Source organism: Chlamydotis macqueenii, chromosome 3 (genome assembly GCF_036417535.1).
Source record: "Chlamydotis macqueenii isolate bChlMac1 chromosome 3, bChlMac1.mat, whole genome shotgun sequence".
In the NCBI taxonomy this organism is placed as follows: Eukaryota; Metazoa; Chordata; class Aves; order Otidiformes; family Otididae; genus Chlamydotis; species Chlamydotis macqueenii.
In genome coordinates, this window is record NC_141558.1 from 60,227,036 (window position 1) to 60,248,845 (window position 21,810).

The 21,810-nt window shown below is 39.9% G+C and overlaps 1 protein-coding gene across 2 annotated transcripts in view; it reads left to right on the forward strand.

Moving 5' to 3' along the window:
• AKAP7 (A-kinase anchoring protein 7) overlaps positions 1 to 18,278 on the forward strand; it is an 86,869-nt gene extending 68,591 nt beyond the window's left edge. The window contains exon 8 of one of the 2 annotated variants that reach the window (XM_086744771.1): positions 16,983 to 18,278. In XM_086744771.1, coding sequence (XP_086600897.1) covers positions 16,983 to 17,182 — 200 coding nt within the window. In that variant the 3' untranslated portion in view covers positions 17,183 to 18,278. Of the gene's footprint in view, positions 1 to 16,017; positions 16,600 to 16,982 lie in introns of those variants that run through there. The other variant, XM_086744770.1, reaches the window with a different exon arrangement.
• The last annotated feature ends 3,532 nt before the right edge of the window (positions 18,279 to 21,810 follow it).

Below are 21,810 nucleotides of genomic sequence, written 5' to 3' on the forward strand. Positions count from 1 at the left end.
CACCACTGCTGGAACTAGGCAGCGCACTTGTCAGACTAACAGAGGCTGCTGGTTGAGGGGGTTGTGAAAAATGCACTAGCAGTTATACTATGGTTATGCAATTCTTTTTGAGTGAAAATAAAATACAGTAAGAGATGATGCCCAATACCATGCAGTATTGGTGCTGTTGTATGTATAGCACTATAAAGGAAAAAAAAAATCCTCTGTCAAGGAGAGGGACCTTCCTTAAAATATTTTTTTACTGCATGTTGATGCAGTGAATTATTTCCATAAATTGTTTTCTTTCTTTTGCTCTCTATTTTAAAATTTAAGTCCAAGTATCTTTTTAGTATGCTTTGGTGCAAGGTCAGGCAGTCCACATGGGGAAGCAGTGCACTGGAAACTTGCTTATGTGGAGAAGTTTCTAACCGGGACATTAGCCAGATGTTTTATTCATTGTTTCCAGAAGGTATTTCATTCAAAGAACCGCATGAATAAAGGAGCAGATTCCAAAGGAAAAGTAGTATTTTCTTCATCTCCTTACTGAGCACACTGATGCTCCTTCAATTAAATTGATTGGCAAATGTTTGGAGAGACAGGAACCTTCAGCAGATGCAGAATTGAGCCCTGTATTTCTTAGATTATATAGATACCAGTTTAAATTCTATCCACCACAGGTCATTTCCTTGCTCTGTTAGGGGGGGAGAAAGGCCCAAGAATATATCCAAACCACTCCGTATGGCAGTCTAAGAAAGAGGAAGCTGTACAGTGATTTGGAATATCAGTGAGTTCTGCTGCAATAGCATGCAAATAGCCCTGGGCATTTCTGTGAGCCACCAGCTGCAGTGGCAGATAACAGCTGAAAATTGCATTTAATAGAACAAATTGTGCTGCTTCTTGGCTCAAAAAACCTAACAGTAATATAAACCAAAGAATAGTGAATACCGTTTCTCATGGGGCCAAATCTTTCAAATGAAATTAGTTTGTTTTGTAAATCTCCAGCATAAAGTTAGAAGAAAAACTTGAACAGAAATGAAGAACACTTTTTAAATATACTGCAATAAGTAATAGTTTTTCATCTTTTGTAAATGGGAAATAATTGAAAGTTAACTATTGTCTATCAATTTGCAGCATAATTATCAATTTGCAAAGCAACATAAATACGAATACATGTTGCTTTTGTCCACAAATTTATTTCTGTATAATAAAGACTGTACTTTTCTGGTAGTGATAAAATCTCAGAAAAAATGTCCAAGGCATAGTAACTGAACTGGAAATTTTAATAATGGTTATATTTGTTAAAAATAATAATTTAAATAATAATATGCCATTTGGGTACTGCAGGGTTGGAAGCTGTCTAAAAGGACACTTTAGTTGAAATATTCAATTAGAAGCAAGCTAACAGTGTTTAAGGATTTTTGCAAACCACGCCAGTAAAACCATGAAAGTGAGACAGATTATCTGGGGCATGATACATCAAGCAGTAGTGAAAATGTCAAGCGAAACCCTTAGCAGCAGTAAGCAAGAATAGTGCTGATTTATACCAACCAAGGACCCAGCCTGCCAAGTGTCATGGCTGTGACAGTCCGCTGGCAGTCCCTGGAGTCAAGGGCGGTAGCGAGATGGATGAGAACATCAGCTAGCCCGTTTAAAAGCAGCCCTTCTATAAATACTATCAGAGAGATTGGTTCGAATGGCAAGCCAACAAATTGCCAGCTCCATGTGGAATCCTCTTTGTATGTAGACAGCAAGGGAAGGAGCCCGGGTAAAATACTGTTCTTGCAGCCCTGGGCAGTAAAAGTCAGGCTCCCATGGCTCTTGCAGGAGACTTCCAATATGGTTTCTTAAAAATAGGAAAGGTCACTTTCCTGGAAGGAAAATAAGGTCACTTTTAAATTTTCTGCATTGACACGAGTTTGCTTAAGCAGTGTGTCTGCAGCTATCCTGTATCCTTTTGGATTTGAAAGGGAGAATAAAGGGCAAAAGACATGCATAAACATGGTGAACTGAAGAGAGTAACTTCACTGATTGTCCTGTATGTAGATGTTCCACTTAAGAGGAAGTGGTGTATTAGCTTTTTCATACTTTTATAAATATGCAGCTTAAACATTATGGCTCTTTAGTGGAAAATATGTTTTGATTTCACCCCATATTCACCTAGATATGAGATATTCTGTCTTTTAAGCTGTCAAGATATTTAAAGACTGTCTTGCTAACACCATCACCACAGCAAAAGGAAGGCTGGCTTCTCAGAGGAGCTCCGCGTGCTTTACTCTGGCACACTATTGAATAAGGCTAAGGCTACAACATAATGTTTTTATTGATTTCCAAAGAGTAAATCACGGGCCGTTGCTATCAGATAATATTAAAAGCTGCCCTATATTCCCAGTGAACAACATCCAAATCCCTATAATGGAAATCCCCTTAGTACTGTTTCTCACATTCATATTTGTTATTATATGCTCCTTTCTCAGTTTACCGAGTTTTATGTGTACCCTGGCATGGTGCCTTGCAGCTCACTATACAAATTGTGCCACTTGTTACTCCCCAAACAATAGAAGGAGCAGCATGGTTTTCTGAAGTGCTGCAAAACCTGCCCTGAAAAGTAGAAACCATCAGAAAGTCTAAATATTTAGCGTTGCGAATGTTACCTTTCCATTTCCTTACTTCTGGAAATTAAATCAGCACTACAGCAGGAGGATTTTGTTGTAGTGGAAGAGGAAATAGAAATTGGGCTGTTCCCACAGCTTTGCTGGAGTCATGAGCCAAATCCTGTCCTCTGGCACAGGCATTGCTCTCTGAAATGGTTCTTAGTTCCTATTTCTGTTTTCATTTATGCTGGGCTGCTTTGGAGTTATGAGTCGAAACCTCTGCCAGTAGAAATCCACAGAAGTAACTGTTTCATGAGTGCGGCATTTGGCTTGATGCACTTCTCAGCGTTGCTACCTACAAACACAGCCCGGCTCTGCAGATCACTCTTGTGTCTTGGACTCCTGTGTGCCCCATGAAGGGGTGCCTGGGGATGCACCTGGAACTGCCTTACCCATGCTCGAAAATTGTTACCATGGTCCCTGGCTCAGTTCGAGCCCTGGAAAAATGGCACCTTCTGCAGGAACTCCTGAGTGCTGGTGAGGACTTAGCACCAACCCCAGTTCGTTCCCAGCAGGCGGTTTGGGTGCAGCCACGCCATTTCCGAGGCTGGCAGAGCCGATGGGATGGACCTGAGCTGCGCTGTAGCCAAAGGACAAGTACCAGCATTGTGGAGCCCACCTGTGTAAACATGGCCAGGTACCCCTTAATGAAACGCTGGATTTCGGAGATGCTTTTCATGTTACTGTGAGGACATTGTCTAATGTCAGCATAGAACCTAAGCTGAAATTTCCTTCTCTGCTCAAAAGTGATGCATGAGCAAATCTGTATTGCAGCCAAATAAGCGTGACACGCTATGCTAAACATGAAATACCATTCTCTGTTACTATATATGAACAGCTACTCCAATTTAGATACTCATTTGCTTCAACCTATTGTATTGCTGTATGACAAGTCCTACTGTAACCGAATCCCTGTGAGCTTAGAGTGCAGCCCCTCACAATGTAGAAATTGTAACATATGGAAAAAACACCTATTCCAGAAATAGAATAGCCACACTTGGGAGGGGGAAAGTGTTATACAACTGAAATGTAGTAGTTCTCTACTTCTTCCTAACCTGATGTTTTAAATCTGCTTTTTTTTCTCTTATACTATCTTATTTGTGATGCTTAATGCTAGCTAATTGAGTGCTTTGTTTTGTAATGGAGAGTGGTATTCCTGGAAGTGGGCAGGCATATTTTAACCTTTATTCCAGAAACCATTAAAATATTAAAATTTTAAAAATTATAAAATTGGTCTACACAGACTCTCTTAAAGATACTGTATAATTAAGAAAGAGAAAATAAGGTTTTTTATTTTGTTTCATTAGAGATCTCTAGAAACCAAATCTGGACAAATAATCAGACTCTCAAATTTGACACTTCTATACTGACCTGGAATGATCAGGAGGCTGTATTCAGTCCTCTTTGACAAACAGGGGAAAACAGGTTTCATCTATGGAAAAGGTTCACCTCTAGGAAGGGGGAAAAAAAAAAAACAAAACCAAATTCTGTCTCTTTTTTTTTTTTTTTTTTTTTTTCCCCCCTCCAGCAAGATCACGTGCCACCAGACCTACAACCTTTTAACAGAAATGGCATGCATGCAGTGTTGGCTAAATTTGCACTGGAAAGATCAGTGTAACTTTTGTCCTAGAAACTCAAGAGGCACAATAATGGAGAAGAAGAGGAAGGGTTATGATTTCAAAAGAAAATAATGCTCCAAACACAAAGCAGGAGCCCAGGCTGCACTTCCAGTTCCCAGGGAACTGCGGAGCTCCATCTTGGGGACAGCGCATGTAGTCTGAGAGTAGGAACTAGCTAGTTTTGAAAAAAAAAAAAAAACAAAAACAAAACAAAAAAACCCTCAAAAACTACAAAGCCAGAAGGCAGGAGGAGGAACTGGTTAACATGATTAAGCAACTGTTAAGATAGGATGGGATTAGTTCTATTGCATCATGCAAAATAAGAACAAGAGAGAACATTTTGTATATATTTCAGGGAAAGCTTCCTGTCAGTGACAGATGCTGAACTGGAGAGAGTGTCTGCGTTTTGCAATGTTGTGACAAAGATTTTCAGATGAATGCAGACAAGCAAAGAAAACAAGGCAAACAAAGGTCCTTGGTCCAGTGAGGGGTTGTCCTTTAGATGACACTGATCTGTTATTACTTGTGGAATTATTATAGGCAAAATGGAAAATAAGATATCTTGAAAAGTATTGTAATAAGGTATACTGGTGCCTTGTTCAGCAGCTGATTATTGCTGGTTTAGTAATTAATACTTCATACCTAGTCATTTTTGCTCTTCCTAAAATTTGAGTGATTCTGTTTCCATAAGCTTGAGCCATAGAATCAACAGAAGAGACTGAGATTTAGAGGAATTTAGGGCACATTGTTTAAAATTTAGATACCTCCCATTGGTAAACAATTGACTGTAGACTAAGTCCTTGAGCCTTAAATGGCTAAAAGGGCACTGCACCAGTGATAGCTTTGGCACTGCCAAGCTTTTCTAATAGTTGGTGCCTTTAGACTTGTAATTCTGATGTTAGCATACACAGCTGAATTTTTGTCAGGGGACCCTGCCTGTAACTCTCATGAACCTTAGGAATTGCTGTCCTAAATTAGCATAGAGAAAACTCACTCCTTTATTAGATATCTCCTTTGGATGCCGATTCCCAGAAATCTCAAAACCCCCCATTAACTTTATCTTTTCTGCTAATGGTTTAATCCCTTTGAATATCTGTCAGTCTCGGGTGAATTTCATCTGGGCACTTGCTGAGTTTCCTGAGTTAAAATCCTCAGGCACGGATAATTCATTTGCTCTCACTAGAGAACTTGTATCTCTTTGCTAAGAGGAGAAATGTCTTATGCCATGGTCTATTATTGTGTTACTCATTCTGTTTCACATCATAGCAATAATATTTTAAATGGCATTTTATTCAATTTTCCACTTTAGTACGAAGCACAAAGATTGAACAAAAACATATTAAATATCAGGTATGTTTTCTGCAACACTTACTGTGTCTGAGGAGAATCAGTAAATGAGTAATATTTTTTGCTGTCTCAAAAATCCATTACCATCTAGTATAGCCTAATGCAATCAAAAAGGTTTTAGTTTCTTCCTCTCTCCTCTCAGCTCCCCTTTTACTTTTCACATACACATCATTAATAGAATATGAGAGGTTTTTCCAGCACCAAATAAAAAGCTTATTCTTGTAGTTCTACAAAATATAACGGGTGATGAAGGTGAGTTCAAGTGATTGAATGCCTTCCTAAAATCTGGGATTACCTTTCTCTTGTTAAAATGAAATTTGGCGTAGTGTTTGTGTGTTTTGAAACACTGTTGATCCTCTGATTTAATGAAATAAATTGTACTTTGTGTTGATTCCACCTGTATGCCCTATTCACACATTGTGTGTGTTCTCTGTTATAATTAGACTGAAACATTTGGAAGGAGGGCCAGGTCTAATAAGGACAAAGGGCTTGGTATAATGCAACCCAGATCATGGAGGCATTGTTTATAATGCTTGCTTCAGTACAAGTGAATAATAATACTAACCCAGTTTCAAATGAAGAGCATAACTTTGCTTTAAAAGATGAATTTAATTCCCTTGCTGCTTTTTTAGCCATAATCTCTATAGAAGGTGAAAATAAGAGACGAGATTACAGGATTAGATTTTGGATAAAAACACATTGTGTGGTAAGATGTGCCCAAGTTTGTGCTTCTACAAGAGCAGCAGAATAGCTGGATCGACATGGTGAAGACAGGCTAATTCTCAAATGCTCTATGTTACGGCTTCTGGTGCCCCACATGGTAACAGCACGTAAACCTCTGATGTATACCTGTACCTGCATTCTTGGAGTTCCAAACCACATTGCCTTGTGCCGTGCGACTGTCTTAAGCATTTGCCCACGTTGGGAAATCTCAAAATTGTGAATGATAGTGTTTGCTGTTAAGGGGAACCATTGCACATCTCCTTCCTTCTCCTCATCCCTAATGAACTTTTCTTGGCCCCTGTAGCCAAACATAGAAGTGGGAGAACTTTTCTGTGTGGAAAATGTAAAGGCAAAGGGAGCTACGGAATCAAATGCAGGAAGAAAAAATACCTGCTTTTGATTTCACAATTGGTTCTGAATGCAGTGAAGAGAAATGCAAAACCTGGTTTTGGCATGAATATCCAACCTTTATTCCTTTACTCTGAGTTGCAAAAAGACTGAGAAAAACATTATTTTAAAATAAGATGGAGTGAAGAAACAAAGATGAAACTCCAAATTAGAACTGTTTAGCCTGATAGAAATAAAGGATCAGAAGACCAGCTGGCATAAATGAGCAATTCTCCGTTGATGTTAATGAGACAGAATAAGACTTATTATGATGCTGAAGAGGAAGGGATGGAATTGTGAATACTGTGTAGGTAGAGATAATAAAATTTGCAAATGGAAAAAGGAGTGAAAAGAGAAGAGAACTATCAACTTCAAGGCATGGTAATGAGCAATCCATCATGGTACAGAATGTAAGTTGCTAAAAGTTGTGAGAATTGGTTCAATTTTTGGCGTAGCAGATGTGTCTTTCTGGATTGATTTCACTGAAGTGCTGCTAGAATAGGCTTTGACTCACAGAGTTTGAGGAAGGAGAAATATGGGGGAAGAGAGAGAGGGAGTTACTATTTTGCGAGAGTGGAGTGTAAGAGCTGCAGAGAATTACTCTGATGAGAGAAGTGTTGCTATTAAGTAGGGTAATGTTGGTTATATTTTTAAGGAGTTTTATGTTGTTTCACAAAGAAAATGCTTTTACAACTATTTGACATTTAGCATAGGAAGGATGTGAAAGTAAGGCCCACTAGTTTAAACAAATAATTAGGACTCAATTATTCTTGATTTCTAATGGTGAAGCAGACTCAAAAATAATGTTAATTTTGATTACTAGGTGCTTGTTCATCAACTTAAGATATATACACTATTCATAAAGAAAATAGGGTGAAAAAAAGTGTCGTCCTCTAGTATTTTTATACTTTCACTTGTCCTAGATTATAAAGTCTGTTTATTTTATGTGGAGGATTAATTGCATTACATTTAGTTTTATGGCATGGTAATGTTTCAGGTTTTTTCCATACATGGATTCATTAAGTGATCTCTTTACACTGTGCTCCAGCAACAATTTTTAGATTCCTGTGAATTAGATTAAGTGAACTGTAGTCATACCTTCAGGATTCTTAACTCTTTAACTACAGCTACGCTGATTTTATATGGCTGAGGTGACAAAAAAAAACCCATGACACAAAGCAGTTTATTATGACCAAACACGTGTCTCAGTATGTTGCTTATCTTACCAGAATATTTTTCTGTGGACGTCAAGATTCACTGTCCTTGCAAGCAAGTATATTTGGGCTGTTAGAGAGAGATTAAAGTTGAGGAAGGGCTTGTCTTGAAGAAGATCCTGAGCAGTAGCTTTATGGGTTCAGAGCCATAGCATTTAAAGAAAGGTCTAAACTTTTATGAACTAATCTTTTCAAGTGTCCAAAATAAATTTCATATTTACAAACCTTTCATAAATGTGTATGTGGTAGAGCAGTGAAAATTTATCCAGCTGCATCTTGCAAAATCAGAGTGAAAACTTATGTCAAATTCTAGCTTTTAAAAAAACACATTTAAAGTGGAGGTTGTGTGGCAAACAAAAGGGAGAGAAGAAAGAATAATGCTAAATACATTACTTAAGGCAAAAAGTATAATAGATAAAGAGGATTAAGATAGGAAATGCCATGATAGGTACTTAATGATTTTTATATTTTTAATGACATTTAAATTGACTTAGGGGTGTTACGTTAGTCTTCCCAAAGCTGTTAACAAATTTCGTCACATTCTGTAGGGTTGATCCATGAAATGAAAGACAGCAACAATACTACTTTTATGTTCAAAAATATGTAACTTCAGGGTTTACCTGGGAAGCTGATTCAGTTCCTTCATGCAGGATCCTAGGGGAGAGGGATTAGTCCCATCTATTTTAAGAACCTTTGGATGTAGTTACAGTACCAGTCCAAGCCTGTATAAGATGCTCCTACCAAAATAGGTGATTCTAACCTTCTTCTGTTAGATTTAGAGTCTAATTAAGTATGATTACAGAGATGTTAAAAAACACCTCGCAAATGACATTTTTCCATAAAAATTGCACCTTATTACAGTATTTTATGGACACTGTTGGACATCCTCTTGAATTGCAATTATACTTGCATCTTAATCTTTTTTTTTAACAAGATTTCATCTTCCTTTTAGAATTCAGGTAGTATACAGCTGTGTTTCATAACTCATGTTACTGCTATTGAAATAACTAAATGAAAATGCATGTTGATTAAAATTTGACGTTTCTCTCCATAACTTACAAATATATGCGAAATTGCCTTCCCTGAGGAAAGAAACACATTATGTGAGAGACTATTTGATAGCATGAGTTTGTATGGAGTCTTGTCCTGAGCTCAGGAGAAGCAACAACACAGGATCAGCTTGTTAAGATTCACTTGTTAACACTTGTTTAACATCTGTCTTAGTCCAAAAACAGTTCGGTTTTTTTAGTCTACTTTACAGTAGCATGAAGACATCTCAGCCAAAATATTGTCCCATTGGAAGCTGTGTAGTAACAGATGGATCCTAAAGAAACAAAACTGAAGTTCACAGGGAATTTAAGAAGGGTAGGAAACAGTAACGAGAGGTGAATGTATGTGAAATGACTTCCTTCATCACACTTGTGAGTAAATAGTCAGTCTTCACAGTTGATTGGTCCGTAAGTGGGGACTTTGGCAACAGGTTTGGACTTTGGCAGTTAAAATCTATGTATATCCTAGTCTGGTTAGCTGCTGCACTTCTTGGGCCTACACCCCCCTCAGCTTAGTGACCTAGCAGGATGATTTTCTGCCTTCAAGACCATCCAGCTCTGTCTGCAGTCACTGGTGACCAAGGCTGATGGGAAAGCAACCTCCCATAGTCTTCCATAGTGCATTACATTCCCAGTATTATTTCTGGAGGGCCATAGAAGATGAGGGACTGCCTGGTCTGTCCTGTTCCAGAATTCAGCTTTTCCCTGGGAGGTGGGAAGGCCTGGTCTCAGGCTCTGAAAACAGTGGGAGGCTCCCCCTTGGCTGCATCCTGGAGGGAGGAGGAATGCTCCGGCTCTCCCTGCTAGCCCTGCCAGCCCAACTGGCTCCTCTCCACCATGTCCCTTGAGCTGCTAGCCCCAGACAGCGTGGTGGGTGGTGAAGGGGGGTAAATAGTTCTGCCTGCATGTTTGCTATTGCAATCTGCCTGCATGTTTGGATTCTCCCATTGTCAGCGTGCACGGTGGGTGTTCCTGTGGTTATGTAAAACCACTGACTTGAGCTGTTTTCTCTACCTGAGTATCAGTGAGAAAATCGAGTAAAACTCACAGCTTTTTAAGCCATCTTCTTTCCTTCAGCCATTATGTTAACTTTGTTTCCTGTTACGTGAGACTTCCTGTAAATTCATTAAGCATTAAACTACATTAAGGGAGTCAGGGAAATTTCTCTGTCAGCAGATCTCTTTTAATAGGAAAACAAACCCAAGACATTTAACAGAACTCCTGCTATGCCAGGAGTAGAGTCTTAGTTAGTTGTTTTTTGGTTTTTTTTTTTTTGTTTGTGTGGTTTTTTTTGGAAGGCTTGTGCCTATGGCATTGCATCCTTCAGTGCTTGTAGACAGAAGAGTAGGTTTGCAGAGCACATCCTGTTTCTCCACTTATAGGTAGAGGTGGTAAAAAATTTTACATCACTGAGCCTCAAAGGGTTTTGCCTGAAACAAAATAAACTTTTGCCACCTTCACCAAGCCCCCAGCTGGAAGGGAGCTGCAGGTATTCCTGCTGTCATCAGTGAAGCTGGCAAGAGCACCATTTTCCCTGAGTAGCTGCAACACCCTTAATTTCCTCTTCAGTATAAATTCCTGGTTTTGTTGGATTTATTCCATGCTGGGAATAAATGAAATAAATAAAAAAATATTTCCAGCAAACTAGAAACCCATGTATTCAGCACAAAGGACAAATTGATTTTGCCTGTATTGCCTTGTTAGACAGTCCTGTATTTACAGAGCAACATATGTAAAACTAAAGAAGTTTGTTTGATTTCCAAGAGGAAGGCTAAACTGCACACGCTGCTTAACATCAGGTGGGAACATCCAGCAACAGAAATGCCATCACCGTCATGTAATAATGAGATGATAATTTCACCCTTCCTCTCAATACCTTATTTGTGCCAATTCCTTAAGTGACCACTCGAGACATTTCATGGAAGTCCTTCCTAATTAACAAGGAAATGTTCAGTGTTTTTGACTTTCCTGTCTATGCTTATTGTATTGATTAGATATGGGCATATGTTCATGTTTGTGTTCATTTCTTGAAAACCATGCTCTTGAATGTGCTGGCTCATTCACAGTCTGTTGGAAGAGTGGGAAGCACACAGTCTGGTGGCCAGCTATAGCTTGTTGTTCAATTTATTATGGACTGTGGACTCACTGTCTTTGCAGGGCGAGAGGGGATGGTGTTTATCTAATGCTATAGTTCTGTTAACATGTATGGCCTACCAAATTTATCTAGAATTCCTCAATAAAGAAAATGTTTGACACAGTCTGATGCATAGGACATTGCACTATGCGCGTGTATCCAATTCCCATGGAAGTCAAGGAGATTTAATTTAATTTTGAATCAGATTCTGTATTCTAGTGTAACAAAAACTAGATGTTTCCACAGGCTGCAGCCGGACGTGGCAGCCTTGCAAAAGTCTACATCTGCCTGGGCATTGTGAGTATAAATGATGTCTTGTCTCTTAGGTCTTTTCCTGATAACATAAAGATAGTGAACCATGATAAAGGCACAGCCATTGACATTGCAAACTGCATGAATTCACATGCTGAAATCTGTCTGGCGTTTGTGTTATTGGCCTTCTTTTGTTTTCTCCAACGCCACTATATGCAGAAATAATTGATGGTCATCTGCTGAAGGTTTCTTAGTCCATCGATTGTTAGGGTAGTTGTCTCCTTCCTTCCAGTCCCACTATGCTGCACACCAGCAAAGCTTTTGCCCTGTATGGAGCAAGTAGTAATCAATTATCTTACAATGAGGTATTAGTATGAGTTGGAGCCACTGAGGAGGCACCATAGAAACGGAATCTTGTGGTGAAAGCTTTGCATGTGTGCAATAGCGACTTGGCTTGCTGACTTTGTGTCAGTGAGAGGCACAGTGTAAGTAGAAAGATGAAGTTTTCTGGCATTCAGAAGGAATTTAATAACGTTTTTGAAAGATTGCCTGAGGCCCGTGTGTTTTTTTTTTTTCGTTTGCTTCTAAATTTTGTAAAAATGGTATTCGACAACTGATGAACCAAAGGGTAGATGGAGGCATGTCTGTTACCACAGCCCTCCCTAGGGTGCAGACTGTAGCCTTGCTGCCAGAATACAAATTTCCCAGCTGGTGTCAGTGACCTATACAAAATATCAAGGGTCTTCTTTATAATTTGCCCCGTGTTGGCATCATTTTGTTGTGATGAAAAGTTGTTGGAAGGAAAAACAAAACAGTGTCTTGAGGCCATGAGGCAAGGATTGCAGAACGTTGTCTTGGCGTGTAGCTGTTAAAAGGGATCCACTGTTGGTTCCTTCAATTAAATCTCTCACAAAAAAAAAAAAAAATGGACTAGTAGTATAAACAGGAGAGGGATCCAAGCAGCTGTCTCCACATCCGAGATACTCATGTGGACTCTAAAACAGGCTGTCAGGACGATGAAAGTGCAGTAACAGGACTGGACCATGAAATCTGGTTTGTTCCAATGCAGTATTTCAAAGTCTAGATCACAGGCTTGTAAAGTGTGAGGTGGTGTAGCCTTGGAGAGTATACTTAATCCAGTAGAGAGATACAGCAGTGAATTTGAATCCAAATTTGGATTGGGTTGCAGGAATCTGGTTCCTGTCCATAACTGGTAGCAGCAAGCCCCTTTTGAATAATTCTGTGCGATTGATAGTTCCCTTTTGTAAAAAATGGTGGTCATTTCGGGACAATAGCTATGCTTTCGTTTCAGTAACAAAAAGCACTGCTTAGCATGGATGCATTCAGATGCATTCATGGAGTGTGAATTTGTTTTCACCTTTTGAAAGTTATAGAAGAGAATTCTGGGATAAACAAAATGAAAGGCTTTTTTCATTTTTATTCTCAGCCACATGCAGAAGAAGACAGTGGGAGTTTTTTATTGAGAGGCACAGAAATAAAGGGGTGGCACAGTCCATTCTGAGAGGCACAGCACAGATGCAAATGCAGTGCATGTGGTGTATATGTTCCCTTTTCAGAAGAGAGTTTACAAACAAAGCAATTCTGAGTTTTTAAACCTCCCTTTCAAATCTAAAACATTCATATCTAAAATGGCTTTTTACTGATGTCCTGCTAGTTCCTATAACGTAAGACAGTCTACATAAAGAAGCATATATCTATAGATAGAGGGAAACAGTTATTTCTGTGATTCACTGTTTGCCTGTTCCAACTGAATTTTATCCATCTAAGAAGCAGACTAGCGGCAGATGCAGCATGGGTAGAGAGATATAAACAGGACATGTATGTGTGTTAAATATTCACGTAAATACAGATGATCAATACCTGTTATTATTATGTGACCTATTTCTTTTTGTCAACAGTCACGAGCAGGAATGATACAATAGTGTACTACTGCCTTGGCAATGAACCTCAGCATTGCACAGACACTCACACAACTTATTTAGGGAGTCTGAGAATATAAACAGAGCATGAGTGAATCGTATGGCCCCATGTGCCAGTCCACCAAGGTGGCCAGACGGATAAATCCAAGCACACTCTTCACACAGGGATGTGCATGCATTGGCATTCATGTGTTGGTCAGGCCCCATGTATGTCTTCCCAGTGGGAGTGCAGAGCTCACTTAGGAGGTGCTATAGACTTGACTCCAGACTGTTGGTGAGACAGGAATGTCTCAAAATATTAACAACAAAAAAACCAACAACCCCCCCAAATGTTCTTCTGTAGCTATATAAACTGTATTTTTAAAAAACTCATTTTGAGTAGTCTGACTCTTTTCATGCTTGAGAAATTACTTACACAGTGAGCTATCTACTTACTTTGAGGTTTTAAATGCAATAGTAGATACATGGATTTTGTACCTATATATGTAAATGAGAACTTTTGTAGATATTATGAGAAAGAGCTCTGTCCTTTTTTAGACTGTAAGAATAAGGTACTACATAATGTACTACAAGTAAAATTGCATTCTGAGTAAATATAATCACTACTGTTTTGTGGTATCTGGAGGTCTTTGTGACTGATTAGTCATATTCTGCATATTAAGAACTACCGGGTCAAGTGTCAGAGTGGCTGAGCACTATATTTCCCATTGATTTTGTACAGAGTTGCATGGACAGATCATTAGAGCTGTGTGAGTAACAATTTCTGTTATTCACTGAAAAGTAAGAAACTCTCCAACTGGAAACCACAGTGTTATTATTTTTCCAGTGATTAAAAAGGCTGGGACAACCTAAACATTTTGTCAAGCATCTTTAATAAAAGCAAAGGAAGTCTGGAATCAAAGGGCTGCATCCAAAGGAGCATGTGGAATCAATTCATAAAAGCTGGGAGGAGATGCTGCTCATACATATCTTAGGTCTCCTGAGAGATAAGAGCTTGAATTAAGTCCCCTCCTCTAAGTAAGTTAAAGGATAGGCTGAAACCCAGGATTTACAGATAGCGAAGGAACACGGTAAGCAGTGGGCCAGAGAATATGGAGTATATGGCTGTCTGAGTGGTTTTGGGAATACTGCCTGTGCCTTCCTTGGACTCGCATATTAACCTGAAATGTTTCTTCTTGGAAATGCTAAACCTGTTTTAGTATTTTATCTTTTTTTTTTTTAATTTTGTTTTAACCAAAACTATTCCCATTGCTGCCTTTTAAAAATATTTTTTTAGACTGTTTTTCCAAACTTTTTCCAAAATGTAGTGAGATGCTTTACCAAAGTCTAGTCTGATGACTCTTCAGCTGTAGAGCACAATTCTTCCTTCCCCACAGTAACGGTGCTGTGGAGGCCCAGAACTGGAAGAGTTTGGTCTGTCTTGCTGTTCCAGAGTGGGATGCTCATATCAACAGCTAATAGAGGCACTGCCTCTGAAAATGAAGAGTTTTGTTTACCTCTCCCTTCCCCCCTTGAATCCCCATATGAATTATGTTTTTATCAGTGAAATCCCTCCCAGGTTGTGCAATCCACTAGGAAGACTAATAAAAGTCTTTTATAACTATAATCTATATGTGCTGGCAAACTTGAATAAATTTACATATATGAGAACGAACAGATTTAGATAATTGAACAGCACAAAGCTTTGTGCTGAGAGCATACAATAGTATCTCTTCCACCAGATGTGTGTGACTAAGCAGCCTCTTATTACTGGTTGCAGAACGCTAACACCAGAAGAGGACATTAAAAGTATGACCTTTCAATACAGATAGAGGGAAACAGTTATTTACCTAGTGCAAGAAATTGCAAAGTGGCAAATTATATGGCCAGTAGAAATTGTACAAAAAAATCTGCTTTTCCTGGATTGCATTCTTCATATAAGGAGCATGCTGTAGTAGGATAAACAGTTTATTATGAAAATAGTTCATGAAAAAGTGCAATTTCAAAATATATATACTGGTGCATGAGAATCATCACTATGTCTACAGTTATTTCGTTGTGTACTTTTATTCATGTGAACTCCTAACAAAGCAGGGAAATGCTAGCTTCTTGCTTTTTTCAGCAGATATCTAAGAATAGACTGCTGGAACTTGCATTCCCTCAATGTCAGAGCTTTAAGTTAGAAGGCAGAGGAGAGACTGGGAAGGGAGTATATGGTTTTTCCAAGTTCTATGCTTTGTTTAGAGAAAAAAAATTATAACCTATGCTTAGGCTATTTTAGCCATTTTTCCGATGAGATACTCCTGAATTACAAGCAAGGAATAAATAGATAGAAGATTTTAGATTTATTAAGCAAAATTACAAGCTAAATTTAAGAATGCTGCTAAAACTCATCATGTGCCGTGTTCTGCATTGTTGCCCAGATGGCACATAGGATTGTTGGCCAGAGGAAATTACATTTGCATTCTTACTCTTCTAAGCTGAGTGGCTGCTCATGGTGTTAGCCAGTGGCTTTTCCTGTTACAATAAAGATGAGCACTGAAATATTTTTGATCTTATATATGGTATACATCTTCACGAAACACTTTTGATTCAGAGCTTGAGGAGGGGGAAATTACTTTTTACTGTCGGGAAGAGGCAGCTAGTAACTTAAAATCCAGCTCGGACGGAGGCTCCTGATACAATTACAGCTGCTGTCTTTCCGTGGCAATGAATTCCTTCTCTTGTCTGTTGTGACGCATAGGTGAAAAACACGCAGCAGAGCCAGACGATGCAGAGCTGGTGAGCCTCAGCAAAAGGCTGGTGGAGAACGCGGTGCTGAAGGCCGTGCAGCAATATTTAGAAGAAACGCAAAACAAGACCAGACAGACTGATGGAAGCCCCGTGAAAACTGAAGAAGCAGCAAGCGGCAGTAAAAATGAGAGCGACAATGATAACAGCAAGTGAGCGTGGTGCAAAAAGCCCGGGAGCAAACATCCCACCAAGAATAACCACAAAAACATGTCCCAGCTCCCCGTTGAAATTTGCTAAGTGATGCTGGGTGACAGGCACTATGCTTTGTGAGTCTCTTATCAAAAGTTTGTTCTGAATTGAAGGACACTGTCTACTGGTTTAATAAGTGCTTGCACTGCTGACAGTCTGTTGAACGCTGGGAGGGACGGACAGTGGAAAAAAGACAAGAATGGTGAAGCAGGTGGCTCCGGTCTTCGCTGGCTCTTGATACCAAGAGTCCCTTTTTTGCTTTTGAAGAGAAATTGAACCCTTTGCGTTTGCCTTTGGGATTGTCATGAGGGGCCGTGGAAGAGGCCTTGCCATAAGTGGAAGCGATGCCCTCCGCCCGAGGGTTTGGCACTGTCGCAGGGCTGCTTGCTCCATGTGAGAGCACATGCTGTTGCCTGGTCAACAGCGGTCAACCCCAAGCTAAAAATTACCACTGCAGATATTCATTGCAGATACTGTTACACAGTATGTAATATGGCAGGAGTTTCTTTCAAATGTGACGCTGCACTGTTCTTTACTTTTTGGTAGCATTTGTTGATGTAAATTATATTTTTTTGACAAAGTACCTTTTTATAAAAAATCAATATGGGCAAAAGGCTGAGCAATTACTACTGTCCAAACCAGATACAATCTCTTTATCTCCATACATTAATGACTTTAAATGACATTAGTTGTTATAAAATGTATTATATTGTTCTTTTCCTCTAGGAAAGAGCCATGATGCAGACACAGTAAAGGAAGCATTGCACAGAGAAACACAGGCCCTGTTATTCAAACTGAATCAGATAAAGGAGCTGTTATCCAGTCCTGATATCCGCACGAAAATTAGCAAAGAACTGTTTGAAGACAGGCACAACTCTAACAGTAAAGGAAAAAGTTGTATTGATTCTGGATCTCCAAATGCATGATTGTAGATTGCCATGATGTAAAACCTCATCTGGTTGTTTAAAAAAATTTTCCTTTCTGTTTTTTTTTTTTTTTTTTTTACTGAAAATGTGAATGGGTGTAAATGGCTCATGAGGAATAATGCTGAAATACTTGCACAGAAGGAGTATATTTCATAACAACGAAGTACAGCCACTCCTCAGCCCTGCTTTGAAACACACTTGAATGTGCAGGCATATGTCATGACTCCAAAGTGGAAAAATACTGGTTTCAAATAAATCTGAGCAAACACTGTGCCCTTCCTTTATCATTGCAAATAATTCAGATTTTGCTCATAGATCTTTTCTCTCGCAATGATACACAAATACTGAAAAATGGATGCTTTTAAATACTTTAAAATGTATACTTAAAAGACCTCTTTTAATTATCTGCCTTTTGGATATGTACTGGCATTTTGGGTTAGCACTGTCTGTTTTTTATTTTTTTTTAAACAGCACTTGAATACTTGTATAGATGCCGACATGTTTTTTTCTGCTGATGTTTACACTAATGCAAGAATGTTTTAAATTTCATAATGAAATTCAGGCTCTACTGATCTCAATGGGAGACTCTCATTGGTTTTAATGGAGTCAGGATGCTGCAATTAAGATTTCTTTCTAAAACAATACTATTCCTTGGGATAATATTTGCCTTTTTACTTTTGTAGAACAGTGGTTTTTTTGTCTTTTGTGTTTGATGTTTCCTCCATCTCTGCCTTCTGCTGCCTGAGGTGGGGTACCAGTTTGCTCTCATTATTCCCTCCACACACCTACAGGATTCACTGAAGCTCTGGATGTACAACAATGCAGGAGTAGGTCCAATATTTGCATTTTTTATAAATGTTGTTTAAAATTGCCTCTGATCATAAATGCTATATGACACATGTTGTGATTGAGATCAGAATTATGCTGTTAGAACAGCTGTGTGCATATTCTTCATTGGTCTCAAGCACTGGTCATTTATCTCATGCATCATAGCTTCTGTTTTTTTCTCATTTGATATGTAACAATATATTCCGAAATAAGTCTCATACATCTCTAAGCTGTGTTCACAATAAAGTGTTATTTCCTTTGCACTGTATGTACTTTTTCACTTGTCTCCAAATGGACTCTAATAAAATGAAGTACTTTGCCAGTAACAAACCTGACAGAAACAGTGCTTGTATGAATCACGCCATTAAGTTGACTACGGGTGTCGTGCCAAGATACTGATCTAGAGCTTGGGTGCTGAAATCATACGAGGAAATTATTGCAGATAAGCTAGTCCCAGGACATTAATGTTTTAAATGGAAAAACTTTGAAACTCTGGAGATTAATTTCTGCTCTGGGCAGCATGGGATTGGAAGGAAGTACTAGTACAACTTCCTAGAGGTCCATATCCTCTTCAACCTCAAAAATTGATTTTGAGTTTGACTCAGCTTTGCTCTAGAATTAAAAAAAAAAAAAAATTCAGAATTTGCCATCATCACCGAACATTAAAAAATAAAAAATTGTGTGTTCCCAGTGTGTTCCCTTATTCCATAGGCTGAGGAGAGATGCTGGAATTACTATATCCTTATATAACTGTCCTGGTTCTGGCCAGGATAGAGTTAATATTTACCTGAGCTGGGTGGAGAACTGAAGCTGCTAGCCCCTATGGCTGGGATAGTTAACTAATTAGCTAACAGCTGGGGTTAATTTACCCAAATTAGCCAAAGGGCTATTCCATCCCATCTGACATCATGCTCAGTATATAAGTGAGGAGGGTGCTGAAGGGAGGCCCTCCTAGTTGGAAGAGACTGGATGTAGAGATCTGTTGTGAGCTATTATACTGTATTTGTGTTCCATCACTCTATTGTTTTCTTCTGTCATTACTGTTAAATTTACTTTTTGTTCAATCTCAACCCGCGTGTTTGGTTTTTGTTTTTTTTTTCCTGGTTTTCTTTTGTTTGTCAAATCTCCTCCTATTCTCTTGGAGAGTCGGGGGAGTGAGAGAGAGACTGCGTAGTCTGGTCCCCGTTGGGGCTGAACTACGACAGTTATTTTGGCGCCCAACGTGGGGCTCGAGGAATTTGAGATAAGGATTGAGTTTAATTGGGAGCAGTAACGGGCAAAACAGGGATTGAACTTGACAAAAGAGCAAAATGATTATGGGGAATTTATGTTCTGATTGTGGTGAAGGGATAAGTGGTGAATTGTTTGTTAATTGTCTACCCACTGTTGGTGTTGTGAGGATATTATTTTGATTTTGGTGCGGGGAATTCTATTTTCTTCTGTTGATGTGTGTGTATTTTACTTATAATACTTAAATACGTAATTCGCAGAGGCGAGGGGTGAAATGTTCTGGTTTTGTTAGTGAGGGGGGGGGCCTAAGGTGGTAGCTTCTGTAGGAAACTGCTAGAAGTCGCTCCCCTTTGTTCAGTGGACTCGGCCGGGCCTAGGGCGGACCCGCTGCTGGCCAAGGCCGAGCCAATTGGTAGCAGAATGTCCCGTGATAACGCCTCTGCGATAACGTATTTAAGTAGGGGAAAACAGGAAAAAGAGAGAGGAGAAGATGTGACGCAGCTGAGCGGGGGGCAGAGAGGGGGAGGCGCGAGCCTCATGGGCCTTGCAGGCCTCACCCTCTGGCCTCCCGCCGGGCAGCCGACTGGGCCCAACTCGGCCCGGCCCGGCTGCAAGAAGTGGAGAGGAGATGAGAAGTGAATAAGATGTAAAAAGGATCCTGAGAGGCGTCTGCCAGCCTGTTGTGAGGAACGGCTGCAGACGCCAAGGTCAGTGAAGAAGGAGGGGGAGGAGTAATACGGCTCCTGGCCAAGATTCCTCTGCAACTCGTGGTGAAGACCATGGTGGAGCGGGTTGTCCCCCTGCAGCCCATGGATGTCCACGGAGGGGCAGAGATCCACCTGCAGCCCGTGGAGGACCCCATGCTGGAGCAGGTGGAGGCCTGAAGGAGGCTGTGGCCCGTGGAGGGCCCGCTGGGACAGCTGTTCTAGAGGGACTGCACCCCGTGGAAGAGATGACCCACGCCGGAGCAGTTTCACGGAGGACTGTGGCCCGTGGGAGGGACCCCACGCTGGAGCAGAGGAGGAATGCGAGGAGTTCTTCCCCTGACGATGATACAGCGGCGTAAAACAACGCGTGATGAACTGACCGCGACCCCCATTCCCTTTTCCCCACCCGTGCCGCTCGGGAGGGGAAGGTAGTAGAGATAATGTTAAGCCCGGGAAGAGGGAAGGGTGGGGGGAGGTTATCTTGTTCCCTGTCTCATTCTCCTGCTAATTTTAGAAAATAAATGAATAGTTTTCCCCAAGTCGAGTCTGTTTTGCCCGTGACGGTAACTTTAAGGATTTCTCCCCGTCCTTATCTCAAACCTTGAGCCGTTTTTCTTATATCATCTCCCCCTATTCTCTCGGAGGGTGGGGGGAGCGAGAGAGAGACTGCGTAGTCTGGTCCCGATCGGGGCTGAACTACGACAATAACATAAGTTTCTCGGTCATATCAAACATTAGTGAGTACTAACTCATTCAAAGATAACTATTCAAATTTAAATTCAAGTTGCAGATGAAAATACAAAATCAGATCATCAACTATGAAAACAGGAAAACAATTTATTGTATTATATCCGAATTTCAGGTTGTCATCTCCCTTTACTCTGTACAAGTCTTTACCATGAATAAGTGCCTTTTTACATTTTTCAGCTTCTAACAGTCATTATCCACAAGTTTCAATTAAAACTGTAGAAATTAATCTCTGAGTTTTATGTCCAGACACTTTGATAGGTGACCTGGTTATTAGAGAGACTGCTCATTCACAGTTCTTGTGGATAGCATCAAGAACAGCAGCTCTGAAAAAATAAATATAGGAAACTTAATGGCTTGAACATAGGCAGCATTTGAGATGCCCTAGAGTGGGTCCGGCAAATATGACAGAAACCCTACAGGAGACATGTGTTCTTCTGGATCAGGAACTGTGGGCTAGAGGATACTCCAGAGCCTCTAGAAAGATGCTGGATATCTATGTTTGAGCAACTAAAACCCATCTTTGGTTATCAGATGTTTTGACCCATGAAAGTCAACAGGGCTTTTGTTTGTAAACCATTCACATTCTTTTAAAATCCCAGCCACAGCCTTTGTTTCTGGTTTTGACAAGACACCAATATTAATTTACTCAAAATTGAAAACAAAAGGTAAAAAAAAAAAATCCTACGTCTGCATTCATTCTCTTATAGCAATCCTTCTTCTTGCTTTCTCTATTGTATTTTCCACTGGTAGTGAAGCCTGGCTGCCAAACTAAAGCATGAATCTCTTGTGTGGAGCTGTGAGAAGAGCACTGAAGAACGCGGATACACAGAGACTGAACCCAGTATAGGCAGGTGTGAAGCTCTGAGCCGCATGCGCCAGAACAAATATGTTGCCTTCCTCACACTCATAAATCATTTTCAGACAACAATTCTGTTTTTTAATTAAGCGCTTCTTTTGGGGAATGTCTTGAGGTAGTGATGCATGGGTTATTTTGGGAAAGCGCTGGCATTTCAAAACAGATGGTGCAAGTTTGTCCATGTTGTTTTCAGTTCTACCTTCTAGCTTGCTGAAACTCAAGAGTATTTCTACACTGCTGATTGTGGAGATGTCTGT